Source organism: Colius striatus, chromosome 12 (genome assembly GCF_028858725.1).
Source record: "Colius striatus isolate bColStr4 chromosome 12, bColStr4.1.hap1, whole genome shotgun sequence".
NCBI lineage: Eukaryota > Metazoa > Chordata > Aves > Coliiformes > Coliidae > Colius > Colius striatus.
In genome coordinates this window covers 16,933,030-16,957,555 of record NC_084770.1, presented here as the reverse complement: position 1 = coordinate 16,957,555, position 24,526 = coordinate 16,933,030, and the positions used below count along the sequence as shown (strand labels likewise).

At 39.4% G+C, this 24,526-nt stretch overlaps 1 protein-coding gene across 5 annotated transcripts in view; it reads right to left on the bottom strand.

Annotated features, from left to right (window-relative positions):
* Positions 1-1,776: 1,776 nt before the first annotated feature.
* Positions 1,777-24,526, bottom strand: part of TBL1XR1 (TBL1X/Y related 1) — a 113,815-nt gene continuing 91,065 nt past the window's right edge. For 4 of the 5 annotated variants that reach the window (XM_062005530.1, XM_062005531.1, XM_062005533.1 and 1 more), the window contains 14 exons: positions 23,346-23,448; positions 21,259-21,404; positions 19,588-19,807; positions 17,486-17,618; positions 17,085-17,226; positions 16,742-16,805; positions 16,541-16,638; positions 14,818-14,878; positions 13,509-13,630; positions 12,967-13,041; positions 10,428-10,555; positions 10,084-10,249; positions 9,179-9,280; positions 1,777-7,096 (listed from right to left, as the gene is read on the bottom strand). In XM_062005530.1, the coding sequence (XP_061861514.1) occupies positions 7,070-7,096; positions 9,179-9,280; positions 10,084-10,249; positions 10,428-10,555; positions 12,967-13,041; positions 13,509-13,630; positions 14,818-14,878; positions 16,541-16,638; positions 16,742-16,805; positions 17,085-17,226; positions 17,486-17,618; positions 19,588-19,807; positions 21,259-21,404; positions 23,346-23,403 (1,542 nt within the window). In that variant the 5' untranslated portion in view covers positions 23,404-23,448 and the 3' untranslated portion in view covers positions 1,777-7,069. Of the gene's footprint in view, positions 7,097-9,178; positions 9,281-10,077; positions 10,250-10,427; positions 10,556-12,966; positions 13,042-13,508; positions 13,631-14,817; positions 14,879-16,540; positions 16,639-16,741; positions 16,806-17,084; positions 17,227-17,485; positions 17,619-19,587; positions 19,808-21,258; positions 21,405-23,345; positions 23,449-24,526 lie in introns of those variants that run through there. The other variant, XM_062005535.1, reaches the window with a different exon arrangement.

The following is a 24,526-nucleotide window of genomic DNA, read 5'->3' as shown; positions in this document are numbered from 1 at the left end:
GTAAGTGAGGCCTTTCATTCTCTGAAGGGGCAGAGAGAATGCTTGATCCGAGCTGTCGCTAGGCCAGTGAAACATACACTGAAACCAGCCTTGAAATGTTGAACGATATGTAATTCTAAAAGCTCAAAATGCAGCTCTCAAGGTAAAAATCAGGGTTCTTGCATCTAGAGCAAGGCAGAAAACCCCTGTGGAAGCAGGAAAACAGTCTGTTTAAAGTACTTCACCTCTACTGAGACTTCTTGACATCTTGACCAAAGTCTTGACTCGGTATCTAAAAAGCGAATCTGAGAGCTGAACATGTTCACACTATGTCTATTAAAAACCCATGTCTTCCATAATCCTTCAAACAATCCTTTGGGATACTCATTTTCAGTTACTCAAATACCTAAGAAAGGCTCTGCTCTGCAGATCTCCTGGATCAGCTTTCCTTAAGGACAAATTGTACGAACTGGGGCATTGCCATTCTGTACAGAATCATCAATAAATTCCTCCTAAATTATGCTTCTGTTACAGCTGCCTTGTGCTGACAACAGGGAACTAAAGATGTTGCTTAGACCTCTGTTAAATCATTTCCCTGTGAGATGGGGAACATGGACTTGATGAATACCCGAGATCATGATTTCCTGCAGAACTATAAAGTCATATTGTTGGAACATGAGGACAACTAAGCTTCAAAGGGAAGATTAAGGCAGTAGTGGCATAACACGAGACATACCTGAGATGCAGTCTCCTCCTCACAGAGGGAAGTGGGCATCGCTTCCGTGTCAATCTAACACCTACCTGCTGCACCACCAACTCTGGATCCTGCAGCTCAGGTTGGATGGGCTCCAGAGGGGAGCACTCTCACTAAGGACATTTCAAGACACACAAACTTCAGGTACTGTGACATTAGCCCATATCAAACCCATGAAACCACCTCAATATTGCACTCTCAGGATTCAGACGGCGACACAGACCTCCCAAAGCATGCTCAGACTGCAGGGGAAGGGACTCCTGCACTTGTAAAATGCCGTCCCTCCATTTTCAATCCACTGTTTCCAACAGCGAATTTCAACATATTAAAACAAATTGGGTTTGATGACATTACTGAAATAAGGAAGTTATTACTTCTGAACACATTAGAGCCAATAAATGGTGAAGAAGTGGTAATTTTGCTGTAAAGTTACAGCAACACTGAAAACAAACCTGGGTTCACTCTCTTGGATTGTGACATGACCCACAACTCTAAAGGAGTTAAGAGGATATTATGCATAGATGTTATTTCATGTGTAAACCTAAATGGTTGCAAACATGTGAAGCACAGCAACACGAGTAACATTCCTTTCCACTATGAGATCGAATGACTGTATGAACGGATCTCTGAGCTGTGACTATATTACCACACAGACACTGTTCCCACACTTCCAACGTCTTCCAAGGAGTTGGGGAAGCAGCTGTGGGTACCACCAGCCTGTGTCTGTTCCGCAAGCGTACAGGTAAGGAGAGGGTGAAGCCTGCAAACATACACGCACGAGAAATCAGTTTGTCTAAAGCAAAGGCAGAGTGGGAAATGGTGGCAGAGACAGCATCCCCATCCCAGAGGCTCTACTGTGTTCATGAAGAGATGCAGCTCTCGGTGTTCTCCCTCCTGCCGCCTCTTCCCCACTGTCCCATGGGAAAACACGTCAAACTAAGCGATAAAAATCGTGTTTCAGTCTCTCATTTCCCCGCTTTCATGGCCTGTAAATCCTCCATCCCAAGCAGTTCGAGTTACTAGTATATAACATTCAGCCAAGGTAATATCAAAATATATTTTATTCTGGACCTCTTTCAGATCTGATTCAAATTACAGTTGTCAAAGCAATACAATGCAAAGGGAAACCGCAACAGAAAATGTGCCTAGAAGGGATATAAGGGCCTTGGGGACAAATCATTGTGATGTAGAACCAAAATACATCATAAAGTGTAATTAACATGGTCCAGGACAGTATAGAACATCTATATCAGTCTTCTTTAGACAATAACCATGAAAACTGAACAATAAAAGTCCTTTAAACAAGTACAAAAAACTGTCATGGGCTGGTTTACACTTTTACAACAGTTGTAATTTAACTGGATAACTGAAGAAATGATGCAGACATTTTAATCCAGTGCTATAGGTAGGCTCACAGAATTAGACCCAAAGGATTTGTAACTCCAAATGAAACCATTACAACTACAATGTCAATGTCAGGAGAGAGAGAAAATTACTTCTGTATTCTAGAATTACTGTTCTGCACACTGCAGTCTGTTGAGGACAAGATTGCAAAGTACACTGGACTAGCAACGACATGCAGACTGTTTGCTTGTATTTACCCACAAATGTCAAAAAGGGATGAAGTAGAAATGAATGAGTACTTAAAAAAAAGATAAAAACAAAAACATGCCTCAAAGTTATTGTCAAGCTTCAAACTTAAAGGCGGAGAGAAAGCGAATTATGTGCTCAAAACTACCGATCTGAAGCACTATTAACACACTACAGCTGCAACCCGCAGGAGGCGGCGGCTCTCCCCGGTGCGCCAGCCGCAGCCAGGGCAGCCCCAGCGCCCAGGACACCGCAGCGCTGGCTCTGGGCACAGGGAGAGGGGAAGGCTGCTCCACGGTTCTCTCCCTATGGGAAACGTCAGGGATCTTGATGGAGATTTACTGCTGTCTCCCGAAGCCTTATTTTGCTTCTAACATGCCACAATGTTGCTTCTGCTTTCTTCAGACTTCTGGAGAGTGTGAAACCGATCCCCGCTGGGGAAGGGCTCTACGGGGCTTTGCGAAGGGAGAAGCTGTCGATGACAAAGGGGCTCTGGGCTCACCCCAGCAGGCACTGCCCTGGCTAAAGCCCTGTTGAGGCCCTGGGGAGGCTTTGGCTGGCATGAACCAGTGCCTCCCGTCCTCATCCTGGCAAGGTTCTCTCGGAAAGTGAAAGACAATGGGATTTCTGGTTAAGTAAAGACTGGAAAAATCAGGTCCCAAGGCTCCTCTTCGCTAAACAGACAAAAACACACGACCTTGTATTTACAAGCTGAGAAGCCAGTTTGCCACTTCAATGAAACTCCTTCATTCAGCAATACCAAAGGCAACGGCTGCTGTGATTGCTCCTCGGGCAAACCAGCACAACCACCCTATGCCACCTAAACTCCTCCTAAACACAAAGGACATTTCAAAGGTACAGCATCCCATCCAACACCCTAGCATGAGGTAAGCAGTGTAAGGAAAAAGGAGTGCTTTTTAAAATGAAAATTAATTAAAATTGGTAGAAATCTTTGGCCTTTCTCTCAAGATGCATTAAAGTGTCACGAAATCAAGAAACATGCTTCAAAATGCCATGTCATTCTGACTCTGGTAACTATTACCTCCCTCCACCCAACCCAGAAAAAGAGGCACTTTTAGTGTTTCATATAAGATTTCCAATCATCTAGTAGACATGCTAAATAACCCTGCACAGTTGTAGTCCCAGAATAAACTGAGTTTATCAACATTACAAAGAGTCTAAAAAAGCTTTTATGAGGACCTAGATATTCTCTTAACTACACTAAAAAGTCCACTGGCTGGGAATCTTTACATCAATTTAAAAATGCAGAAAAAGGTAAAGGAAAAAATAGAAAACACAGGAACTCTACAGAAACCTGGACCTAACTATGCAGAAATGAGGGAAACGGGATTCTGAGATGGATGCATAGAAAGACGGTGAACTCAAGAGCAGCTCACGTCTAATTCCAATGTTAATTTTGAGCCCAGTTTTCCCCTTTCCTTTCCCCCTGTTGCGTTATTTGCCCATTAACATGTGGAACTGGGAAAAACGGGGCCTGTAACGTCTGCAAGGTTGATGCAGACGTTTGCCTTTACACCTGGAAACAGGCGCAGCAGTCCCTCACTAGGTAAGACTAAGCACGTGCAGACGTTCACGCGCAGTTAGGGTCCTGCTGACATCTGGCATGCTCAATCTAAAGGAACAATGTGGACAGTCTACCTCACTACCAAACCCGAGGTCTTTGTGCTATGAAAGATAATAATTAATGTCATAGTTCTCTTTTCTTTTTGCTTCACGTAAGCACAGGACTGAGCACAAGTGGCACACATGCAATCGAACTGGGAAGAAAACAAGAGGCGAGGAGAGGCTCGAGCAGGAGCAGCACTGTGGCATGCTAGTACAGGGCAACAACAAAAGATCTACTGGCCAGATCCTGTGCCAGTGGAAGCTGGGTGGAAGCTGGCACCATCCCAGGGCAGCTGGGCAGCGCGGGCCGGGCCTTGGCCGGCGCCTCTGCTGCACTCAAGTTGCCAGACCTGACGTTCCTGCTGGGCTGGGCTTCCAGCACCTCAAACCCCTGGCCCTGCCCCACTGAAGCTCTGGTGAAGCTATTGTCGAGTATGTGATACTATGCTTAAGCGACTAGAATTACAACCAAAACAGCTGATGATTGAGAAAGAGGAAAAAATGGCAATACCCTAAAACATGGCTGTATGATTTTGCAGCTATGTCACAGAATTCCACCACAATTGTTTAGATTGGCTGAAAGAATCATCCAATAACTTGTATGAAAATGAATAAACTGTCCATATTAAAATACAAAAGTACTATCAAGAATCACTTCTGACTTTCAGGTTTAAATTCAGTGCAATTGACAAATGCATTGCTAAACGAAAAAATGCAGCTTAAACATACTCAAAACATTTGTGTCTATTCCTGGGAGCACAGTTTAAAATTATTGCACAGAATTTCTTTTTTTATTTTTATTTTCTTTTTCATTAAATGACAGAGGTCAGCCACAGTCATGGACCTCCAGCAATAAAAGCAGTATTTCAAGTGCCAGACACTCAATATATTAGGTTTCCTACATATTGTAACTCACAGGGTAATTGCTCTAAACATTGGTAATGTGTTCCAAACCCCTACGAACAGCTGGCACCGAACCACCGTGGATTTTATGGGTCTTTATGGATATGACTTCTTGTTGGTTTGAAATGCTGGGTACGATAGTATTGTAATCCTGGGGTGCAGATAAAGAATGCATTGTTGACTTCTCTTTACCACTGGCAAATTGCTACCCTACCTTAGCCAAACTCAGACTTGCTTCAAGTCATGTTTATTCCATGGAAATAGCAGAAATCAATGCCTAAAGGACAATGGTTAAAATGTTAAAGCTGCATAATCTCAATTAAATCAATTTATACTTAACTTGGAGGGGGGAGAAAAAAAAGGTTAGAGACTAGCAATCATAAGCCACAAAATCATTTGTGATTGAAATAGTGTTATAAAACTGGTAACTTTGCAAAGCTCTGTAATATAAACCATTCCTTAAGTAAAATGCCTGTGACATAAATTTGACAACCTCTCTTTTTATAAATTTACACTCTTGGAATCTTATGCAAGACATGACGCAACCTTTTCGACTACACATACGCATAAACACGACCTCATGCTATCATTTACAAATCAAATCACTATCAGTATACTTTTAATCACATGAGCAGAAAAAGGTTTGCCATATACATCTGTCATTGTAAGAAAAATACTTGATATTGTAAACAGAGTAAAAGACACTATATAGTAGTGATTATTAAAAAAATAGCAGCTTACATCTACCCTATATTTGGAAAAAAATGTAGTCACAAGATACAATAAACTGCAGGACTGGAGCAGCAGGGGAATTAGTGCAAGTATTCATCTTTTAAATAAGCTGAATCACTGCTATTAAAATAAACTTGAAGCAAGTCCTCTGTTTTAAGGGTTTTTTTAAATCTAAGGTAGTAAACATTTTGCCTCTTAATGGCAGTGTTATCAAATATATGCCAAAGGTTTTATTTTAATAAAGAAAAAAAATTACATGAGATACTTTTAATACTGGAGTTTGGTTACAATTATACATCTAAGCTCCTACAAATAACGATGGGAAACTCTCAAAGAAGCTGTGGCATGAACCCTTGTCCAGAAAGATCTTACCCACTTAAAAATGATCCCCCAGCTATACTTTGCTCCTTTTCACAATAGTGCACAATTTAACCATATTTCAGCTATGGTCTTAAAGCAACAGAAGATGCATCTTTTCTTCTTTTTTTGTCTTTTGGTTGGTTTGGTTTTTTTCCTGCATCCCCGTATTTCTCTTTTCCAGATTTTTGTGCCCTTCTACTCTTGAGTTTGGCAGAATTATGTCCCAAATAAGGAACTACTGCATTTCAGCCATGTCATCAGAAAACAAAACATAGCATTATGCCCATTACTGTCACACTTTGTGGATGAGCAGGACGTGAAATATCACGCCTTGAAGAAGGATTTTTTTTGTTTGCTTTTTCTTCTCCCTCCGTAATCCCTTTTCCACCCTTCTCTCTGTTCACAAAATTGTGCTCTGGGAGCCACAAAAGGTACCAAACGTTATCATCAGGTTCAATCTACCTCTTCAAAGAATGCATTAAAACATGTTTCAAAGAAACATTGTTTTCCAAGGTGAAAAAAATATATATAAACAAAAAACTAATTCACTCCCTTACTTCATGCATCCGTAAACTCAACCAAACAAAACAGAAAACCCAATGTTTAAAAGCAAAGAACAAAACTACTGCTGCAGATTTCTGTAAGTCCATGTTCTCTGTATACACAAACTGCTCAGCTACTGAGAAGGAAAACAAAAATACCCCACAGTCCATCGTCGTGATGGATTTCAAGGGGAGGGAAGGGGTAATGAAGGCTGCCATTAGTATCTTCTGAATTTGGTATGTATATGGGTCTGCTCTTGTATATGGTATATTTCTCTCTCTCACTCTCTCTTCTGTTTTTCATATCCAAAACCTTCACATGTTATTTTGGGGCACAGCAGATTCCAGCACTTGGTGAACAGGATTCACAAGCTGTGACAAAACTCTGTCATCCTCTTCAGGGTGTCATTTCTTTTTTTTTTTTTTCCTTTTTTTATATACAGTATATGTATATATTTCTTTTACGTTTGGCTGTAGTGGACTGGCCATGGTTCAATTGGGACTATAGCAGTACATGGGTCAGGGACAGTCATTTTGGCTATGTACACATTCATAGTCGGTCCATGGCTTCCAACTAGTAGCGCTATTTCCGTAGGTCTAATACACAAACCTGCAAGAAAAACAAAGACACATCCAGAAATTGCACTTTACACAGATTGTGGAAGCTGAATCTTATGTCTACTAACAATAGATTGGGAGAAACATCATCAGCTGAGCCTGGCTGAGCCAGAGCTGGGTGTGCAGGGTACTGCTGCCTTATCAATTACTAACGAAAGATCAACAACAGCTCATCACAGAATCTTAAGGGTTGGAAAGGACATTGAAAGATCATCCGGTCCAACCCTCCTGCCAGAGCAGGACCACCTAGAATAGGTCACACAGGAACTCATCCAGCTGGGTCTGAATGTCCCCAGAGAAGGAGACTCCACAACCCATCTGGGAAGCCCCTTCCAGTGCTCTGTCATCCTCATAGGGATTAAGTTTTTCTTTATGTTTCTTTGGAACCTCTTACGTTCCAGCTTTAACCTGTTGCCCCTTGTCTTGTTACTGGCCATCACTGAGAACAGCCTGGCTCCATCCTCCTGACACCCACCCTTTATGTACTTGTAAACATTAATGACATCACTAAGGGGTGATCTCAATAATGAAAGCTGTTTGCCTGTTATTTAATATCATGAGGCTGAGAATTTTTCTTGAGTCCAAGTTACAAAGAAATAGTCAAATTAAATGAAAAATATGTGGACAACTACTAGAATTGGTCTGAACAATTCTGAAAAAACAGTTAATGATATACAAATTAATCTTCTCAAAACCTTCACTAAGTAGTGCCTCTACTCCTGCCAGGTATAGGAATCTACAAGTAAAATATAATCACTCACAAGCTATGCTTTTAGTCATCAAATAGTTCAAAAGTGTCTGTATACCCTTAGTTATTACCAGGTATACGTACATTTAAAACAGAGGAGATGGGAAGGGCTTTCATTGGCAAAAAACATAAAACAGAATAAGCTCATCATTTTTAAGAGAGCAGAAACTAAATGAAAACCTATCTGGTTTCAGTACAATCAGCTTCTTAGGCCAAACTACCTGGAAGACTGAAAAAGTTACACAGCACATATATAAAAGAGGCATCTAGGGGGAAGTGATAACTAATTTCTACTCAGAGTATGCCTTGAGCTTCTGCTCCTTTTGTGGTATTGTCTATACTTACAAGACTAAAATGATATAAAGACCAACAGTAGTTCTCTAATTTAGTCTCTTTACAATTCAGAACTTCCTGTTTTCTGTTCTGAACTCTCAGGAAGCAGTCTTACTCACCAGCACGGGGCTGGCAGGGCAGGAGAGCCCTTTGGCATCCGTGTTATGGTACCACCCGTGACTCCAGGCTACCAAGAGTGCTTTTGCTGATATTTGTAACTTTAAGCTACAGCACTTCAAAATACAATTCCTTTATTAGTCTCATTTAATTTGAATTTTGCTTTTCCTTAGGCTCTATTCTCCTTTCTTTTGAAACCACGGCACAGAAGAGGCACACAGCCTCAAGCCCTGCATCGTTAGGTTGGCATCACTCCGCAGGATGAGGTCAGAACGCTCAGAGGCAACGTGACAGAGCAGCACACGGGGTGACAGCAGGTGCACTCACCACTACTTACAGCTCTGACTTTTTTCCCTTCTGAGCATCATAAGCAGACTGTTATTTCCACAGAACTCCTGTCATTTTTAAGAACTTTTTAATTAAGAGCATTTAGAAATTCATATTTTGTTTTGCTGTACTTTCTGCTGAATGCAATGCAAAAGATACTTCACTCCTATCACCCATTATAATAATATCACCCGGATTGAACATTTTTACTTGAAAAGGGCAAAAGAGACAGAAATTAACTTGTTTCCAGGCTACAAGAAGAAGAGCAGCCACACAGAACACATTTCCACAGTAAGCCCCAGTAAGGACAGAAAGTCTAAATTAGAGGCGTCTTCACCTTCTGAGGCTTTTGGAGGCTTTAGAACAGTAATGCATGAAGGTGGAATGAAGACATTCTCCTTACATCACAGCACCCTCATAGGTGAAAATTTAAAGAAGAGATAGCTGTTTTCAAACTTCAGCTACAGAAGCAAATTGTCCCCATCGACAGCTAAAAGACTTCCCGAAGACGCTGTTGTTACAGTGGCAAGCAAGTGAAGCAGTACTTACTGAACCATCTGAAGCACTCGCTCCAACTTTGTCTCCCGCTGCGTTCCAGCAAACCTCAAAAATCCCTCCTGTTCCCCGATAACTGTGAACTAGGGCACCTGTCTGAAAGGGCACAAACCACAAAATTACTGTAACGAAATCCAAGCAAGCAAGTAACATTTGTACAACATGTAAAACATCCCCACTGCTTTTAGAAGTTCAGAAGGCAAAACCAGGGATAGTTGTGACCACTTCCCATTACTAAAATGAGCCCCTCAAAAATTAATACCCAATTCCCAGTAGTCAGAGTTCACATCTTGCCTAATAACAACGTCTTTAGACCTTCATCTGCAACCAGCCCTTTTTCTGACAGAAACACAATATGAGCAATAGCATCCTTTCTTTGAAAGTTATGTAGAAACATTTGGTTGGTCCTTGTGTTCTCTCACTTTACTTTCTCCTGTTTTTCACTGAAATTCAATGAAATAGCTATTAGATTTGTATGTCTACATCCAGCAAACTCATTTCATGAGGAATTCAATGTTCAGAGTTAACAAGGGATTTTCAGATGATGGGAGGTGGGCACTTTGCAGACACTTTGTTGAATATATTTTGTTGCTGGTTTTTTTGGTTGCTTATTTTTGTTTGGGATTTTCATTTGTTTTCTTTTCTGGTTTCTCTTTTTTTTTTGCTTGTTTAATTTTGCTAAGTAAAGACAAGGCAAAGACAATTACTAGGTCAACATAGGCAATCACTCAGAGAGAAATTAAACGTACATCCATTAACAGAGGTAGAGTAAAAGCAAATCAGGGCATCAGGAATGGCAAAGCTCTTTGCGGTCAAAACATGATGGAGCAACAAAAGTTGGAAGTCTGCTGATATAAAAGAGTAAATCACAAACTTCTAAACAGACAGAGGAGCTATACCTGTGTATTCCAGATGTGTACACATTTATCAAAGGAGCCACTGGCCAGGTACCTGCCATCAGGACTGAAAGCTACACTGTACACAGGTTCTTGATGTTTTGTCAGAGTATGAATACAAATTCCTCTGTCTACATCCCATAATCTAACAGTAGAATCAAAGGATGCACTGTCAAGGGAAAAAACACAGATTAATTACATCTCAATTTGACATGTTTTTGTTACCAATACAAACACAACATTATCAAGTATCCTACATTCTTCAAAACACTCTTTGAACCTACATGTAAAAAGAGTGAAGTAAAAATAAGGCTTAACAGGCAGTTAAACCCAGGATTGAATAGTACCTTGCTAACATAAGATTGGCATTGGGATTATTTGTTCCTGGTCCTGTAGGACTCCATTTGATAGTATAAATTTCTTTGTTGTGTGCTTGTAAATCATGGACACAACTGTCTTGTTTCATACTCCAGATCTATGATAAAAACAGAAGAAAACACAAAGACACTTTGCACAACATTGTACTAAAATACATTTTAGATCTTTCTTTGCCATTTGCAGCCTGACTGCTACCTTTTAGGCCATTCAAAACATTTGCTGTAACTGCTGGGTTTCTAGAGTAATTATGACAGGCGTGATTCCAGTACCCTCCATTTTTGCATTACAAGTCCCTGATAGGGTTAATGAACAATAAAGGTGCTGTCTACAGACACCAATCTGCATGCAGTAACTACGAGCCCCTAGGAAAGTGCAGGGATGAGAGCAGATGCTGCAGTGAGAAGAGCAATACGTACATGTTCATATCTGACTTGACAAAATATCACAGTCCTATTTTTAAATTAACTTGGTACACAGATCGAGTGAGATAAAGGGGCAGCAGAGACATTTTCTGGTTTCATACAAAGCCATGGATGCATACTGCAAAAGCCATTAGGACCTTCTCCTGGGTTATCAGGGTTTGTCTTGCCAGGCGTTTCTTCAGTAGGTCACACAGTCTTAGGACTCCAACTCCTGCATGACAACTTGCAACAAACCAACTAAATTGATTCTATTGGCACTTCAGAAGGAGTTTTGGAAGGCTTTTACACTTGTCCAAAATGTGGAACTTTTTATGGCAGCTAACCATCTGAATGCTTCTTTTAATGGCATCTGTTTCTGTAATGCTTTTAGCTCACCTTTTGTTAGAAAATGCTAACAGGAGTATGTTCAAGCCCAACTGTATTTAAGATGCAATCAAGGTGTATGCTTACACGAATGATGCTTTTCAGAACTGATACCTCACTAAAGGGGATTGATTTTCAGTGTGTAGACAGAATTTAAATTACATTTCCAGCTTAAATGGATGGGATCAAAATCTAGTTTCTCTTCCCAAAACTCGTACCCATGAAACGAGTCTATGTTAGCTGCCCTAAGTAATAGTAAGTTGGCATCACAAGAGAGAAGAATAAATCCATCAATCAATATGCATTTTCCATAAGCTTCAAGATCTGACATTCATTCCTATTGCTATTGAAAAGTAAATGATCCACAAGTGAGTAGTGATGCAGAGACATATCTACAGGCAATTGATCTTTCCATTATTCCTGAACAAAATGATAAAATCCTTTCCAGGCTGAGCTGAATTCAAAACAGTAACCAAGAAGTGAATTTCCTGAGCCTACAAATGGTGACATGTTGCCCAGTTCCTCTCTACTCACTGAGAGGAGCAGCAACAGCTTGAGCTCTAGACTAGAATTCATCTCACTTGAGTTCCAGCTGTGTAAGTATTAAATGCCCAGCTTAAGTTGGCTATTCTGACTCCAGCCATTGCCAACAGAAAACAACTGATGCTCTCAAGAATTTACTCATCACATCTGACTTAACTCAGCAGAGGATGAATTGCTCCTCGGTGGTGCTAGTCCCTGTGTTGACTACAGATGTCTAGACAACTAGCTTTAGACTGGAGGCTTAATGCTTAAACGTTTACATTTAGATAAGGTGATTTCTATTGCAAGAGCAAGACTGTGTGCCAGCAGAGAAGGGGATATCTGGACATTCATTCAGCCATTCCCTGTCTCTGACTAAATAACAGTGAGCTAGATAGAAATAACTGCCCCAAGGACTCCCAGCAGGACAGTAATGTCAACACAAAATCCCATATCCTGAAACCCTTACCAAACACTGCTAAATCCCTACTAAATATAAAGGATGGGAGTAATGGAAAAGCATCTGTACCATGGAAACAGCAGAAGCCCATCAGACACAAACAACCTCATTTCTTCCAGTGCATCTAACCTGGTGGTATTTCTATATGGATCTCTAGTGTGCCTTGAAGTTGTGTAAGCTACAGTATCCTCTGCATTCACAAGTTTACCCTAGTTCTACAAGAAAGCACGTTGCTATGAGTTATTTGGAGGAAAAGTACCATTGAAAACTGTAGAATGATTCCTGATGAACTGTAAAAATCAAAGAGTACATACAGTCTCTTAAGAAATAAGATGCCAAAGATTCTATCTAGAAAGAAGGGAAAACAAAAGAAAACCAAGAAAGGAGCTAGTCACTCGTTCTTCTATGTGTTACACAATATGCATTCCAAAACTCTTCCTTTTAACCAAAAGTAACCATCAAGTGTGACAGCTCACTGATTAATGACTTGATTCTGTAAAGACCTAAAAGCACCTAATAAATCACGCTCCAAGTCTCAGGGTGGCAACCTATAACAAGTTCTCTGGACCAAAGCTTGGCTCTGATTAAAAAGGATTTGCTGGGATTGCCTGATCTTGTTATGTTTAAAAGAACAATTATTGGATGACATGGCAAGTACGGTGCTAGTGCTGGAGTGCCCCAGCTAATGGTGTGCATTCCCCAGGCCTACACAGACAGAGCCAGCACCAGAACTCCCATTACCTTCAGAGTCATATCATCAGAGCAGGATGCCAGGAGATTACCAGTTGGATCCCATTTGATTGCGTTTACTTCATTCTAAAATTGAACAGGAAGAATAAGCTTGAGTCTTCACTTCCATGACAAATGACAGTTTACCAAGATAAAGTTGAACAGCAGTTATGAGTATCTGTGTAACTGACAGGAGTTTAACATTTCAGTCCCTAACTCTGACTTCACAATGATGTTTTTCTACCTGTTCATCACATTTTCCCATGCATTCTCTCACACAACACAATCCTGTTTGGCAAAGTCTCAAAGTTATCATGCTTCCTCTTCTGAAGCTCACTTGCTATGCCAGTAAAGGAAGCTGCACATAGGAGTGCAAATTGCTCTAACGGACAGTTTCCCCATGACTGTAACTACAACTACCTGCATCAGTACATCTGTTGCCTGTTGCCAAAGCCCAACCATTATAGCAGTGCTGTATCCTGGCCAGTATATTGGGACCTCAATCCTTCGTTCATAAAAATATTGTAGAGCAAGCCCCAATTTCCAGTACTTACTGTGTGACCCTGGAAGGTTTTGATGGGCCTATCCTGTCCTAGTTTACAGACGTGAATACACATGTCTGTACTGCAAGAGGCAAACGTGTTGTTACTCTGCCAATCAACATCTAATGCTGGTGCTGAAAGAAAAAGATATTAAAAACTATGATAGCTATTCTGCAGGAGTTTGATTTGCAAACTTGGTATGTACCACCTTAGAACAAATGTCAATCACTAATTTTAGATAATCAAACACTGTGAACAGTGAGGAACGCAGCCAAAATCAGTCTTACACAAAGAAATGAAACTAAACTTCATATAAGTCATTAAAACATGAAATACATCTGAAATGAGAGTTACACAGAAGACAGTGCAGCAGGATGAGCTGTAGTTAAGTCATCTATAAATACATCTCAAGTCAGTAACAAGGAACAGGTTCCCACAACTTAACACACTGTCATGCATGAGCTCATCTCCACCAACAGTCCATGCTTGTGCTGATGGATGGCAGCCAGGGAAAGGTAATGATTTATTTCCTTTCTTAATTCCAGCCTTATAAGGTGGGGCAATGCGAAGCTTAATCACAGGCAACATATTCCATTTGATCAAGCCAAGATATTTATGGCAGATAGCACACAGAATTGCTTGGAGTAAATCAAGAATTGATGGTTTTGATTGTTGTCATGCCACTGAAAATGTAGCATGAGCGGAATCAAAAGTGGGAATGAGACATTTCTTAAAGGCCCTTCAATGACACGTTCGTCATCCTCTCTATTCTATTTTCCAGCTGATTCTGGCAGGCTCGCACAGCACGTGGCCCACAAAGCAATTTGTCTGACCTCCTGAGAGGCTGCACTCTCATCCCAGCTGGCCAGTGAACAACCTTTCAGCTGGTTGGTGGCCAAACAAACTGGGGACAGCACAGCAGGCAGGGCAGAACAATGAGATGCGGGGCTGGGATTACTGTAGTAGGAAGATGACAAATGCAGTCCTTAGCCGACAGACACAAATCCTTCGTGACCCACCCCCTGGATTTGTCTGCCACTGTACTACAGAAATTGGACACATTGGGATTATCTCTTACGGCTTTCACAGAACTGCAATAAAATTGTGAGTTATAAAATTATAAAATCAGAACAACTTTACCCTTGTTTACATTCTCAAAATTCATGACTATGAATATGGGAGTCAGTTTCCAATGGCTGGCTGTAACACTAAAGTGGTGTAAATAAGCACCACGAACTTCAGATTTTTTAACTCATTTAAATAAAACCACTTTTTTAATCTTTTCAGATGATGAATTTGAATAAACAAAATCAAGACCTACCAGAATGAAAAGGAAACTGTTGCTTGGCTTCACCAGTGTGGGCATCCCAAATAATTGTGGTCTGTATTAAACAGATAAAAGTAAAACAAACTTGTACAAATTGCCAATTTCCTCACAGCTATCACCATTCACCTGTATCACACTCTCTGGTCTCCTCCCTATTGTCTAAACCCGCCCAATTACTTATTTGTAGTGTTTTAACCAGTACTAAAGGAAATGGTAGCGGATGTACAGACAAGAGTACATATGCTGTAATATTAGAAAGGTGTTTCATGACAATGTTTTGGGGTCTGGAAGGAAGAACGGGGTTGGTTTTTTTAAAATTAAAAAAAAGAAATAGATTTACATCCTTAGTCCTATTTATATTCCTTTGCTCCACTCCACACATCTATTTTCATTTCAAATTTGTTTATATAAACAATTATGCTTAAGAATAGGAAAGATTTTAGAGTGTAACTTTGTTCTGAATTTTTATCTGCCAATACTTCTGATGCCCTTCTAACGAAAGCAATCTTATATGACAAAATTAGTATTTTATAATCACTATATTAGCTGTCAATATTCCTGACCTACCTCAATGATCAATGAGAACTTTGACACTGAATTCAGTGGGAGCATGAACTGACCACACAAATTATGTATAGAGAAGTAGTATAAGGTTGGGTCAATCTTTCTGCTAATGCAAAATCTTTTCCAAAGCCTAATCCTAGCTGCTTTGTCAATAAAGTTTTGACTTAAATGAGGCTTCTATCTATCAGAGTATTTTCTGCAAACTAAAGCTGTACCTCCAGAAAGATTTAAAAACTGGCATAAGCTGTTAAAAGAAAAAAAACATCCTTTCCGTGCTTTGGGACTTCTACTTTTTCTTCTTTTGTGTCAGCAGAAGCATTTATAGAGCTGAGCACTAACACAAACAAGGTTAAATGTGTGTAGAAAAAAATATCATAAAGTAGAAAATCTACTATACAGTTAAACTGACAGTTTTAAGTAAACTTAAAAGCTTTTGTGGACCTGTGCTCTGCCTGAGCTTGCAGTTTGCCAGATTGACTCTGAGAAAGCCTCTGTTTACTTCTGCACCTTGAGTCAGTTACAGAGGATAAACAAAACTCAGACTTTGAATAGTCTATTCTACTCTTGGTATTCTGTTCTATTCTGTATCACTATGTGCCCTTCCTACCCTTCATAAAATTTCTCACACTAACAACAGCTTTGAATTTAAAGACCTTGTGAGACTAAGTTTGTTTAGAGATGTAAAATAAAACACAGCTAAACAATGAGCTTCACAGCATTACGCTACTGCCACCTCCCCAGTCAGATATATCGACTGTTCCTGTGTTCAAGCTCTAACCTTTTTAATTATTCTGAGGATTGACTGAGATCCAAATTAGCCTGAGCCTGTTCCTCCAGTACAATTTTTTTCGGAGGCTTTGCATGAAGTTCCTCACTATATTTTAGATGATTAGCTTTTATGAAGGTTTCCCATGCACTCAATTTCCCACCTACACTAACCTAACTGAGGAGAGATCCAGGGGCACTGGAATCTCACCAATTAAAATATCTCAGTACACTACTGTAAAACACAAGGAAAGACAGCTAGCATAACAAGCTCTCTGTAAGTACACTTCAGTTTAATTTACTTACTTTCTATAGCTGTGCTATTACACTTACAATTAGATTACAAAGGTGAAGGAAAGAATTTTAATTTTACCAAAGATTATCTCACCTTGTCCACTCCTGCACTTAAAATGAAGTTTCCTTTCTTGTTCCATTTTAACGCAAATATAGGACCTTTATGCTGCCCTAAGGTGCTGGCAAGATTACCTGAAAATTTATATTGATATGAATACATTAAAAAAAAAATAAAAAACTATGTTGTGAGCCACAATACAGGAAAATATATTGGAAAATTAAGTATTTTGCTTACCATCTTTAGTCCATATCCTTGCAAAGCCATCGTAAGATCCGGTTGCTAGAAGTGTACCTTCACTCTGCCAGCAAAAAGGTTGTTTCATTTAGTAAGCTTCACTGCAGAACTTAAAGCTAAAGAGCACAAAGCAGACTTCAGGTACAACACATAAGATTTATGGTATTTATTCCTTTGACCTGTGTCCCTGAAGTACAACACGAGAAATTACCATGCCACTCAAAAGCTGAAGTATGTCAGGAGCCGCGGCAGAGGATGCACAATTGCTGTCACTTACAAGGTGACTATGCCATACCCTAAGTACAATTTTCTGAGCTTTCTGAGTGGTGCCATTTCTACTTACGTTCCAATCCAGTGATGTCACATCCTTGTTGCTGGGCACATCCTGCCCTCCCTCTCGTATACAGTGCCGAAGTACCAGCTGTGTAGAGCCACTTGTGCTGTTCTCACTGAGGTTCCATATCCGTGCTGTTGAATCTCCAGATCTACAAAACAGGGAATGAGACTCTACCTCCTTCATCCAATTAATTTAAAAAGTATTCCTTTCCAAACAGCTGATGTTGCGGCCTAGAAGAACCTACTTCTGCAGGGGGGTTGGACTGGATGATCTCTAAAGGTCCCTTCCAACCCCTACCACTCTATGATTCTATAATTTGATATAGGAAACGCTGGGGCAGGCATTATTTTAACTTGTTATCATCAACACACTCAAGTCTTATGTAGGTAGATGGTTACTGCACATACCCTGAAGCCAAAAGGTCACTAACGGGATTCCAGGCACAGATGAATACTTCAGATTCATGGCCACGCAGCACCACTGCCTTGTTGGGAGGGATTTCAACATCTCCATCTACTTCCATCATATCTGTGTGATTATCTGCGTTGTGAGAAACAACAGTAGAGAGAGGTAGATTTAAACATTTTGGGACAACACCTTGTAACCACTGTATAGTTCTCATTCTTCTAGGATGAGCCTAACTATTAATTAACATTGTAAGTGGATCAAACCTTGACTAAGCTGCAACATCCTTTACTATCCAGTTCCAATTTATGAAGTGCTATAACCAGACGAGGAGTTGCAGAAACGTGAGAAAGCCCTCAGCCCTTCTAACCCTCAGCATCCAAATGGATTTAATTTTGAAAATTCCAAATTGATGCCTAAAGGGCTATGTTAAAAAAAATACAACGTTAAAAGCACGCCCAGATTTTCAGGCCCAGCACTGCACAGTACAATATGTTACTCGTCTATCTTGTGCTTGAAAAATACATTTATGACACAATCATTTTCAAAAATAATTTGCAAAATGGCTTTAATTAATATAACAACATTTGGTGATACAGTAAACTGATAACTGAGCTTTTTAAACTACATCAGCAATTACTGTGGAGTTGTGGCAATACACGGCTTTCTGAGTGATGTTGAATCCATATTGTTCTGTAAAACATACTGAGGGTAATTCAACTGACAAAACAGTTTTCTTGGCAGTTACCATCAATCATTTTCTATTATTAAAAATAAAGTCATGCTGAGTGTAAATGCAGAATATGAAAAATGTTGAACAGTTCACCTGCTCCGTATTTATTCACTGTGGCTAAACAAACCATTTCACACCTAGTGCTTAATTTAACATTCTGGGTTTCTGTCATTGTTTGCATGAGTGAGAAAACAAAAAAGGCTAATATAAAATGAGTATTTTTAAGAAAGGGCACTATATAAACCATTGCTCCAATGAAAGAGAATCCACATCAGTACAATTTGGTGCTGCAGCCAGTAGAGGTTGCTGGTACACCACATCTAACAGCGGCTCAGAGCTGAAGTTTACACTTAACTCAATCCAGCTGACACTTAACAAGTAAACGTTCTTTTGAGATTTTTAAATGAAAGCACTGAAGTAGGGAGCTTTTTTAAAACAAATATTATATTTCCAGTTGATTTATCATATCCAATAAGGAAAAAAAGTAAAATCTAGTTGTAAAATGCAAAACATACGTGGCTTGATATGAATATTCTCTCAAAAATTTATTTTCTTGAGATACTTTTAGAGCTAGAGCTGTAATTATCTCTCTCAAATGTGTAATTCAGACTTGCAGAACAATATTTTCAAAATTGGATTGCAATGCCTGACCTGAACTTTTCTATAGTAAGCCTGATTGTAAGAAGTGTTGCTTTAACCAGCGAGGACAAAGAAAACTCACTTATTTCACCAATCACAACTAGAATGGAATCAATGAATAAACTAAACTTGCAAGAAGCTCCATCGAATCATTCTGAATAGCAAACCACGAAAACTGTTAACAGAGACGTATGACGCAGGATTTGTCTCAGCAACGCGGATAATCTCAGCAAGACAAGGACATCTGTCCTATGGGGTTAGCAGAACTAGTCTGAAGTAGTTTGCAGAGCTTCACATGCAATGCTCAGTTTTAACCAGATGCAGATTAGCAGACTCCTGTCCTTATTCCTTGTACAGGGGCCTCCAGCTGAGGAGATGTTGTATTTAAAAAACACAATTGGAGATAATTCTTGATCTTTCTGCAAGAGCTCCCTGAAGGTTCTGTGAAAAACTTTCAGAAGATGGGAAAGCAGCAGTACTGGGAGTGAGACTGGTTAGTGGAATACTGTGAATTCATGAATTCAGAAGTTTGCATCTTCTCCTGCAATTCCAAATATCAAACTGGGGACAGTCAAAGGTGAGACATCACCTGTTTAAGTATCACCTGTGATGAAGGAATTCTCTGCAAGCTGAAGGGTCACTAGTACCTCTACATTTACCTCATTGTCTGCTATGATAAATGACAAGGAAATTACATTAATGTAGGTTAAGGGCATTTCTACCTCAACTTACTTGCTATAGTATGTGCTCCATTCTCTTCTCCATTTGCAGTGTTTTCTCCATTTTTCGCAGATCCCTGTTGGTTAGTGGCAGCTGCGGCTGCAGCAGCTGCTGCCTGCTGTTGTGCAAGTTTATCTCTGTAGGCTTGTTGTCTTGTCTGTACCACATCAGGCATTACTGCATCTATCAGTGAGAGAGACTCTATCGGCCTACCATCAAACAAGGTACCATCCTAAATTACAGTAGAAGGAGGAAACAAAAAAAAAAGACAACACCAAAAATGAATTAACATTATAGGCAAAAGTTCCAAGGAAAACAAAAGAAAAAGTTCAGATTAAATAAATAAAACAGTTTACAAGTAGTGCTGGAAATGATAACTCATCATTGTGGTTAGGACTGGAATTTGAGTCTAAAATTAAGTGGCCACCATAAATATGCAAGAGAAGCCACCACAGGCCTCTGGAAGACCTTCTGGAATCAAAAGTTATAGGCTTTGAGTTTGCTAAATCATCTGCTAAAGCAAAAAAGTCTGTAAGCTATCTATGAATATGATTTCAGACATGAGTGGCTGCAACAAAACCTAATGCTTTGTTTGAAGAGCTGAAAACACCACAAGCCAGTGACCTGACTTGCAGAGTTAGTCTATCTTATTAGACTAATACTTTCCATAAACATATTATCTGAAGAGTTGAGTAGTTTTCTTCCTTTTTTTAAACAGTGCTGGCATGCTTTCAAACAACAAGGAAGGATTTTATCCTGAAACGGACAAGACCCAGTTAAAAATACTCTTATAACATATGCTAGGGCTTTGTAAGGATCTATTTTTAGGAACTAGAAGGATTCCTTGCAATAAATATAGGGTCTCCTTTTCCAATTGCTTTATTTTTTGAGGTTTTCTACGAGAAAGGATTTGCTTCACTGGGACTATGAAAACTAAACATAAACAGTAGACATAAGGGAAACTGGAAACAGAGCAGAATTAGTGACAAAAAACCCCCTCAGATTCCTTCTGTAACATAACTGACACGTACAAGGGCTGCTAACCTTCCAGGCATAAATGAGAATGGAAATTGAGGGTGAGTATCTGCAGCATCAGGCAGGAAGATTCATAGCTTTCTGTACTGCTGAAATAACCATTTAAACATCAAATTTAATAGATCTTGCCCAAGATGAATTAGCCAGCAGAGGCAAAAAGCAAACTGGCATATACCTTCATCCTTCCTGCCACAAATTGAAACCCTCTATTCGGAAGCCTTGCCTTTAGGCTCTCATTACTTCATTAGAACGACACATCACTCATGAGAGCTGCACAGTACTCTCCCACATGCCTAGCACGAGTCCACAAAACTAAAAATTAAGAAGTTACTTGTCTAAGTGATTAAATTATTGCACTTGTCTGGATTTACTACAACATTGTATTAGGGTAAAAACTCTACAGACAACGGACCTTTAAGTCATGAGCCAGAACACCATGCCTGGTGTTGTGTGGCTGCACTGGGCAGAACCCCTACCCAGCTATGTCAGTCCACTCTGGTTCTACCACTGGAGTCATGGTGAACACCAGCAGTAAGGAATCTGAAGTAAAAGTAAATAAATAGGATACAAGAAAGTTAAGAAAAAATACTAACATTCAAACTTATTGCAAGCAAGGACATAATGCTCCTGTAGGCAAAGCCTCCTTACCTCATTAATACTGACTTCTGCCTCTACATACTGCAGACCTTTCTGGATGATGGAAATCAAAGCAGCTGGTGGCACCAGAGCACCGTTTATATTAGATTGGCTGATATGGCTCTCTATACCAAAGGTAAATGCTGAATGGGAAAACCCTAAAGACAAGGCAAAGACATCAGAATTGATTTATAGACAGACAATGCCACTTGCTTACCACTGTAGCATCTTCTGTTTACAAATCTAAGCAAATGATACAAAGTTATAGCATGGTTATGGACTACAAAATACCTCATCACAACATCTCCTTTCAAACATACAAAAATATGAAAACTAAGTTTACATATAGACACAGCAGTTACTAATTGTGGTGTCATTAGCGAAAAATTTGTGCATGAGTAAATATAAAAGATACAATTTGCAACAGCATTTTTAGATCTATATTCTCAAACTATATATATGTATAGTATCACATATGGTATTTAATAAAATACATATCTCAAAACATCAAGACTAACCTGATATTTTTACTCACTGATTTGTTACCCATGGAAGTGGAAAGTGAAATGGACTTGTATGTAGAACAGAATTCACTTCACAGTACAGTGCTGTCACAATTGTGTATGTTTTGGCAGTTAGAACTACATCAGTACTGCACAATGATTAAGAAATGTCAAGTACGTTATAGTACAGCACTAGTAGTTGCTTGCACTTATTTGATCACCCTGAAAAGGTAAAGTTAACCTAGAGAAAAATAGTTGTTCCAGCAAATTAACTTACTGTCACAGAATTTTTCCTTAAACTATTTTTTTCCCTGTCAGGTAACTAAGAAGCTGCATGAAGACTTTCAAAGGAAGATAAAGGAATTTTGTGAAGCACTCTGCAACTGGAATAAGAACCCAGAGAGGACAGCGAGTTTCTGCTTTCTTCTGACAAGCAGAGACTGAAAAACTCTGCCATCCACCGTTGCTTCTGGTGCCTCTTTGCTTCAATTTGAAAAGTCCATGAGCAGCAAACAGATGTTACATCAGTCAAATGCATTTTCAAGAAGCCTGAGGCCACCCACCAGGAATCACTAAACAAAACTGAAAATCGGTAGATGTGGAAACATCAAGGTAACATATACATTAAAAATAATTTCTTATATTGTTACCTTAAGATTGGAAACTTTTTTTGCTTTAAAATGTAGACTTCTTTTATGTATTGCTAAGATCATATTCCCTCCTGCCAGACTCGTCACTTGTTCATTTACTGGAATATGTCCTGAATTCCAGTCAAATCTACCTGTTCCAAACGTAGATTGCTTTAAGCAATCAGTATCACAGCTGTAAGTAAAAGCTAATGTTGTCTCTTAGCATAGCTTCAAGGACAATCACCACCACAAAATCCTCTGCAGCCATATGGCTGCATCTTGAAACCCAAACATGCAACGCAAACTCAAACTGCAGATCTGACTGTGTCTGGGGAGTTTAAAAATAAACTGTGTAACGGAACACTGCTGCATTCTTGCTTGTCTTTTACAGACACAAACAGTTTGGACAAATACAACAGGAAAAAAAATGTATTTCCAAGTTTGACGATTTTCAGACGTCTTTTGCTCTTACTCATAAGAAGCAGGAGGCTCTGGTTAGCCTGACACCAATGGACAAAATCCTGCAAGAAAAGTGTCCTGAAGGAAGGGAGGCTTTTGAGAACTCAATAATTGTTTCTGTAAAAAATCTGCTCATCTGTATTTAGATTAAAATGATACAAGTCATACAGTCTTTTTCCTTCTTCAAATAGCCCCAAAGAAAATGGTGCAAAGTATCATTGTCACTCTGTAAGTGATCTCCAGGAAAACGCATTTCTAGCAATCTAGTGAGTCCTTAGTTGGTTGACTGCCATTTGAACACTCCAAATTGCTAAATCTGATCAAGTTACAGAAGGTAACTTGGCAGGAATTCATTCTCTTGTTGAGAAGAAACACCAAGAAACAGTTCAGAGAGAAGTACATGCCTACTGGCCAAATAATTAAATGAATTTGCGTTTGCTGAAGCCACTTGCAGGTGAATATCAAATAAATTACGTACTATTTAATGACCAGAATTGTAAAAACTCACCGGACTCTTGCAAGTATCTATATACCAGGAAGTTAACCTCATCACTGCTTATACTCATCTTTATTCCCAGTTAAACCATGAGGTCACAACAAAGGACACAACCCTGAAAATAAAAAAAATAGGTTTATTAAATATTTTTAGTACCCAAAGTGTATCTCTCATCAAATGCCATATTTATAAAGTAACTCAATCCCTGGCAGCACAGACAATGGTTTTATTTTCCAATGCAAATAAGTCTACTGTAGTCATTTAAAAGTCATTTGTCTCACCACAACACAGAGGTCAGTAAATCAAATATTGAAGAGCTGGATTCTCAGATGATGCAAGTTGGTATGGACTGGGGAACTATGCCACTTCATGCCAGTGATAAAAAGGTCTCATTTCACAAGTTTTCTCATTTCAATCATTTCACAAGTGAGATTCATCTATTCAACATTATTGCTATGGAAGACATTTTTTAAAATGCGTATTTCTCTCTGCCCGGCTAACAAAGACTGAGAACTGGGTTTCCCAGTGGTATCCAGGCTAAGTTCTCACTTTTACTTTCTAATTTACTTCAATTTTCAGGCACCTCTGCTGCAGTAAAAGTGTGCAGTATGGGCTATAACACTGCATCTGTGCCAGGAAAGCCCAGCTATTTCCACTAAAATGTAGGAAATGTTTCAGCCATACATTTATGCTTTGCAAAAGGAACTCCTGAAATTGCAGACAACCTTGATACAGACCGTTTTTAGTAACATTTCTCTAGGCTTTCAATGTTTTAACAATATTGATTGATATATACATACAGTTTTCCTTTGAATTTATTAAAGGTAAGTATTTGGCAAGACAAATAATGTATGAGTCTACATACACTGTTGATAACAGGTTTTGAAATTATAGTGCAAAAAGTGTCTTTAAAACAAAGATGAAGAGACAGAACACAGTATATTTTCTAAGTTTAAGCCTCATTTTTGTGAATAATCTGAATGTTTGAAAATTCTGATCTTTCCACAATATCTGGTAAACACATCAGCTTCCTGAACATAGGTTGAGACAATGTCCACCTCTTGCTCCTAGTATCTGCTCAGCATTTTTAATCAGCAGACCTTCAACCTCTTTTTTACCCAGCTACCCACCATCATTGTTTTCTTCTATGGACCTCTTTTCTTACCGTTATTTGACAAAGATTGAACTGGATC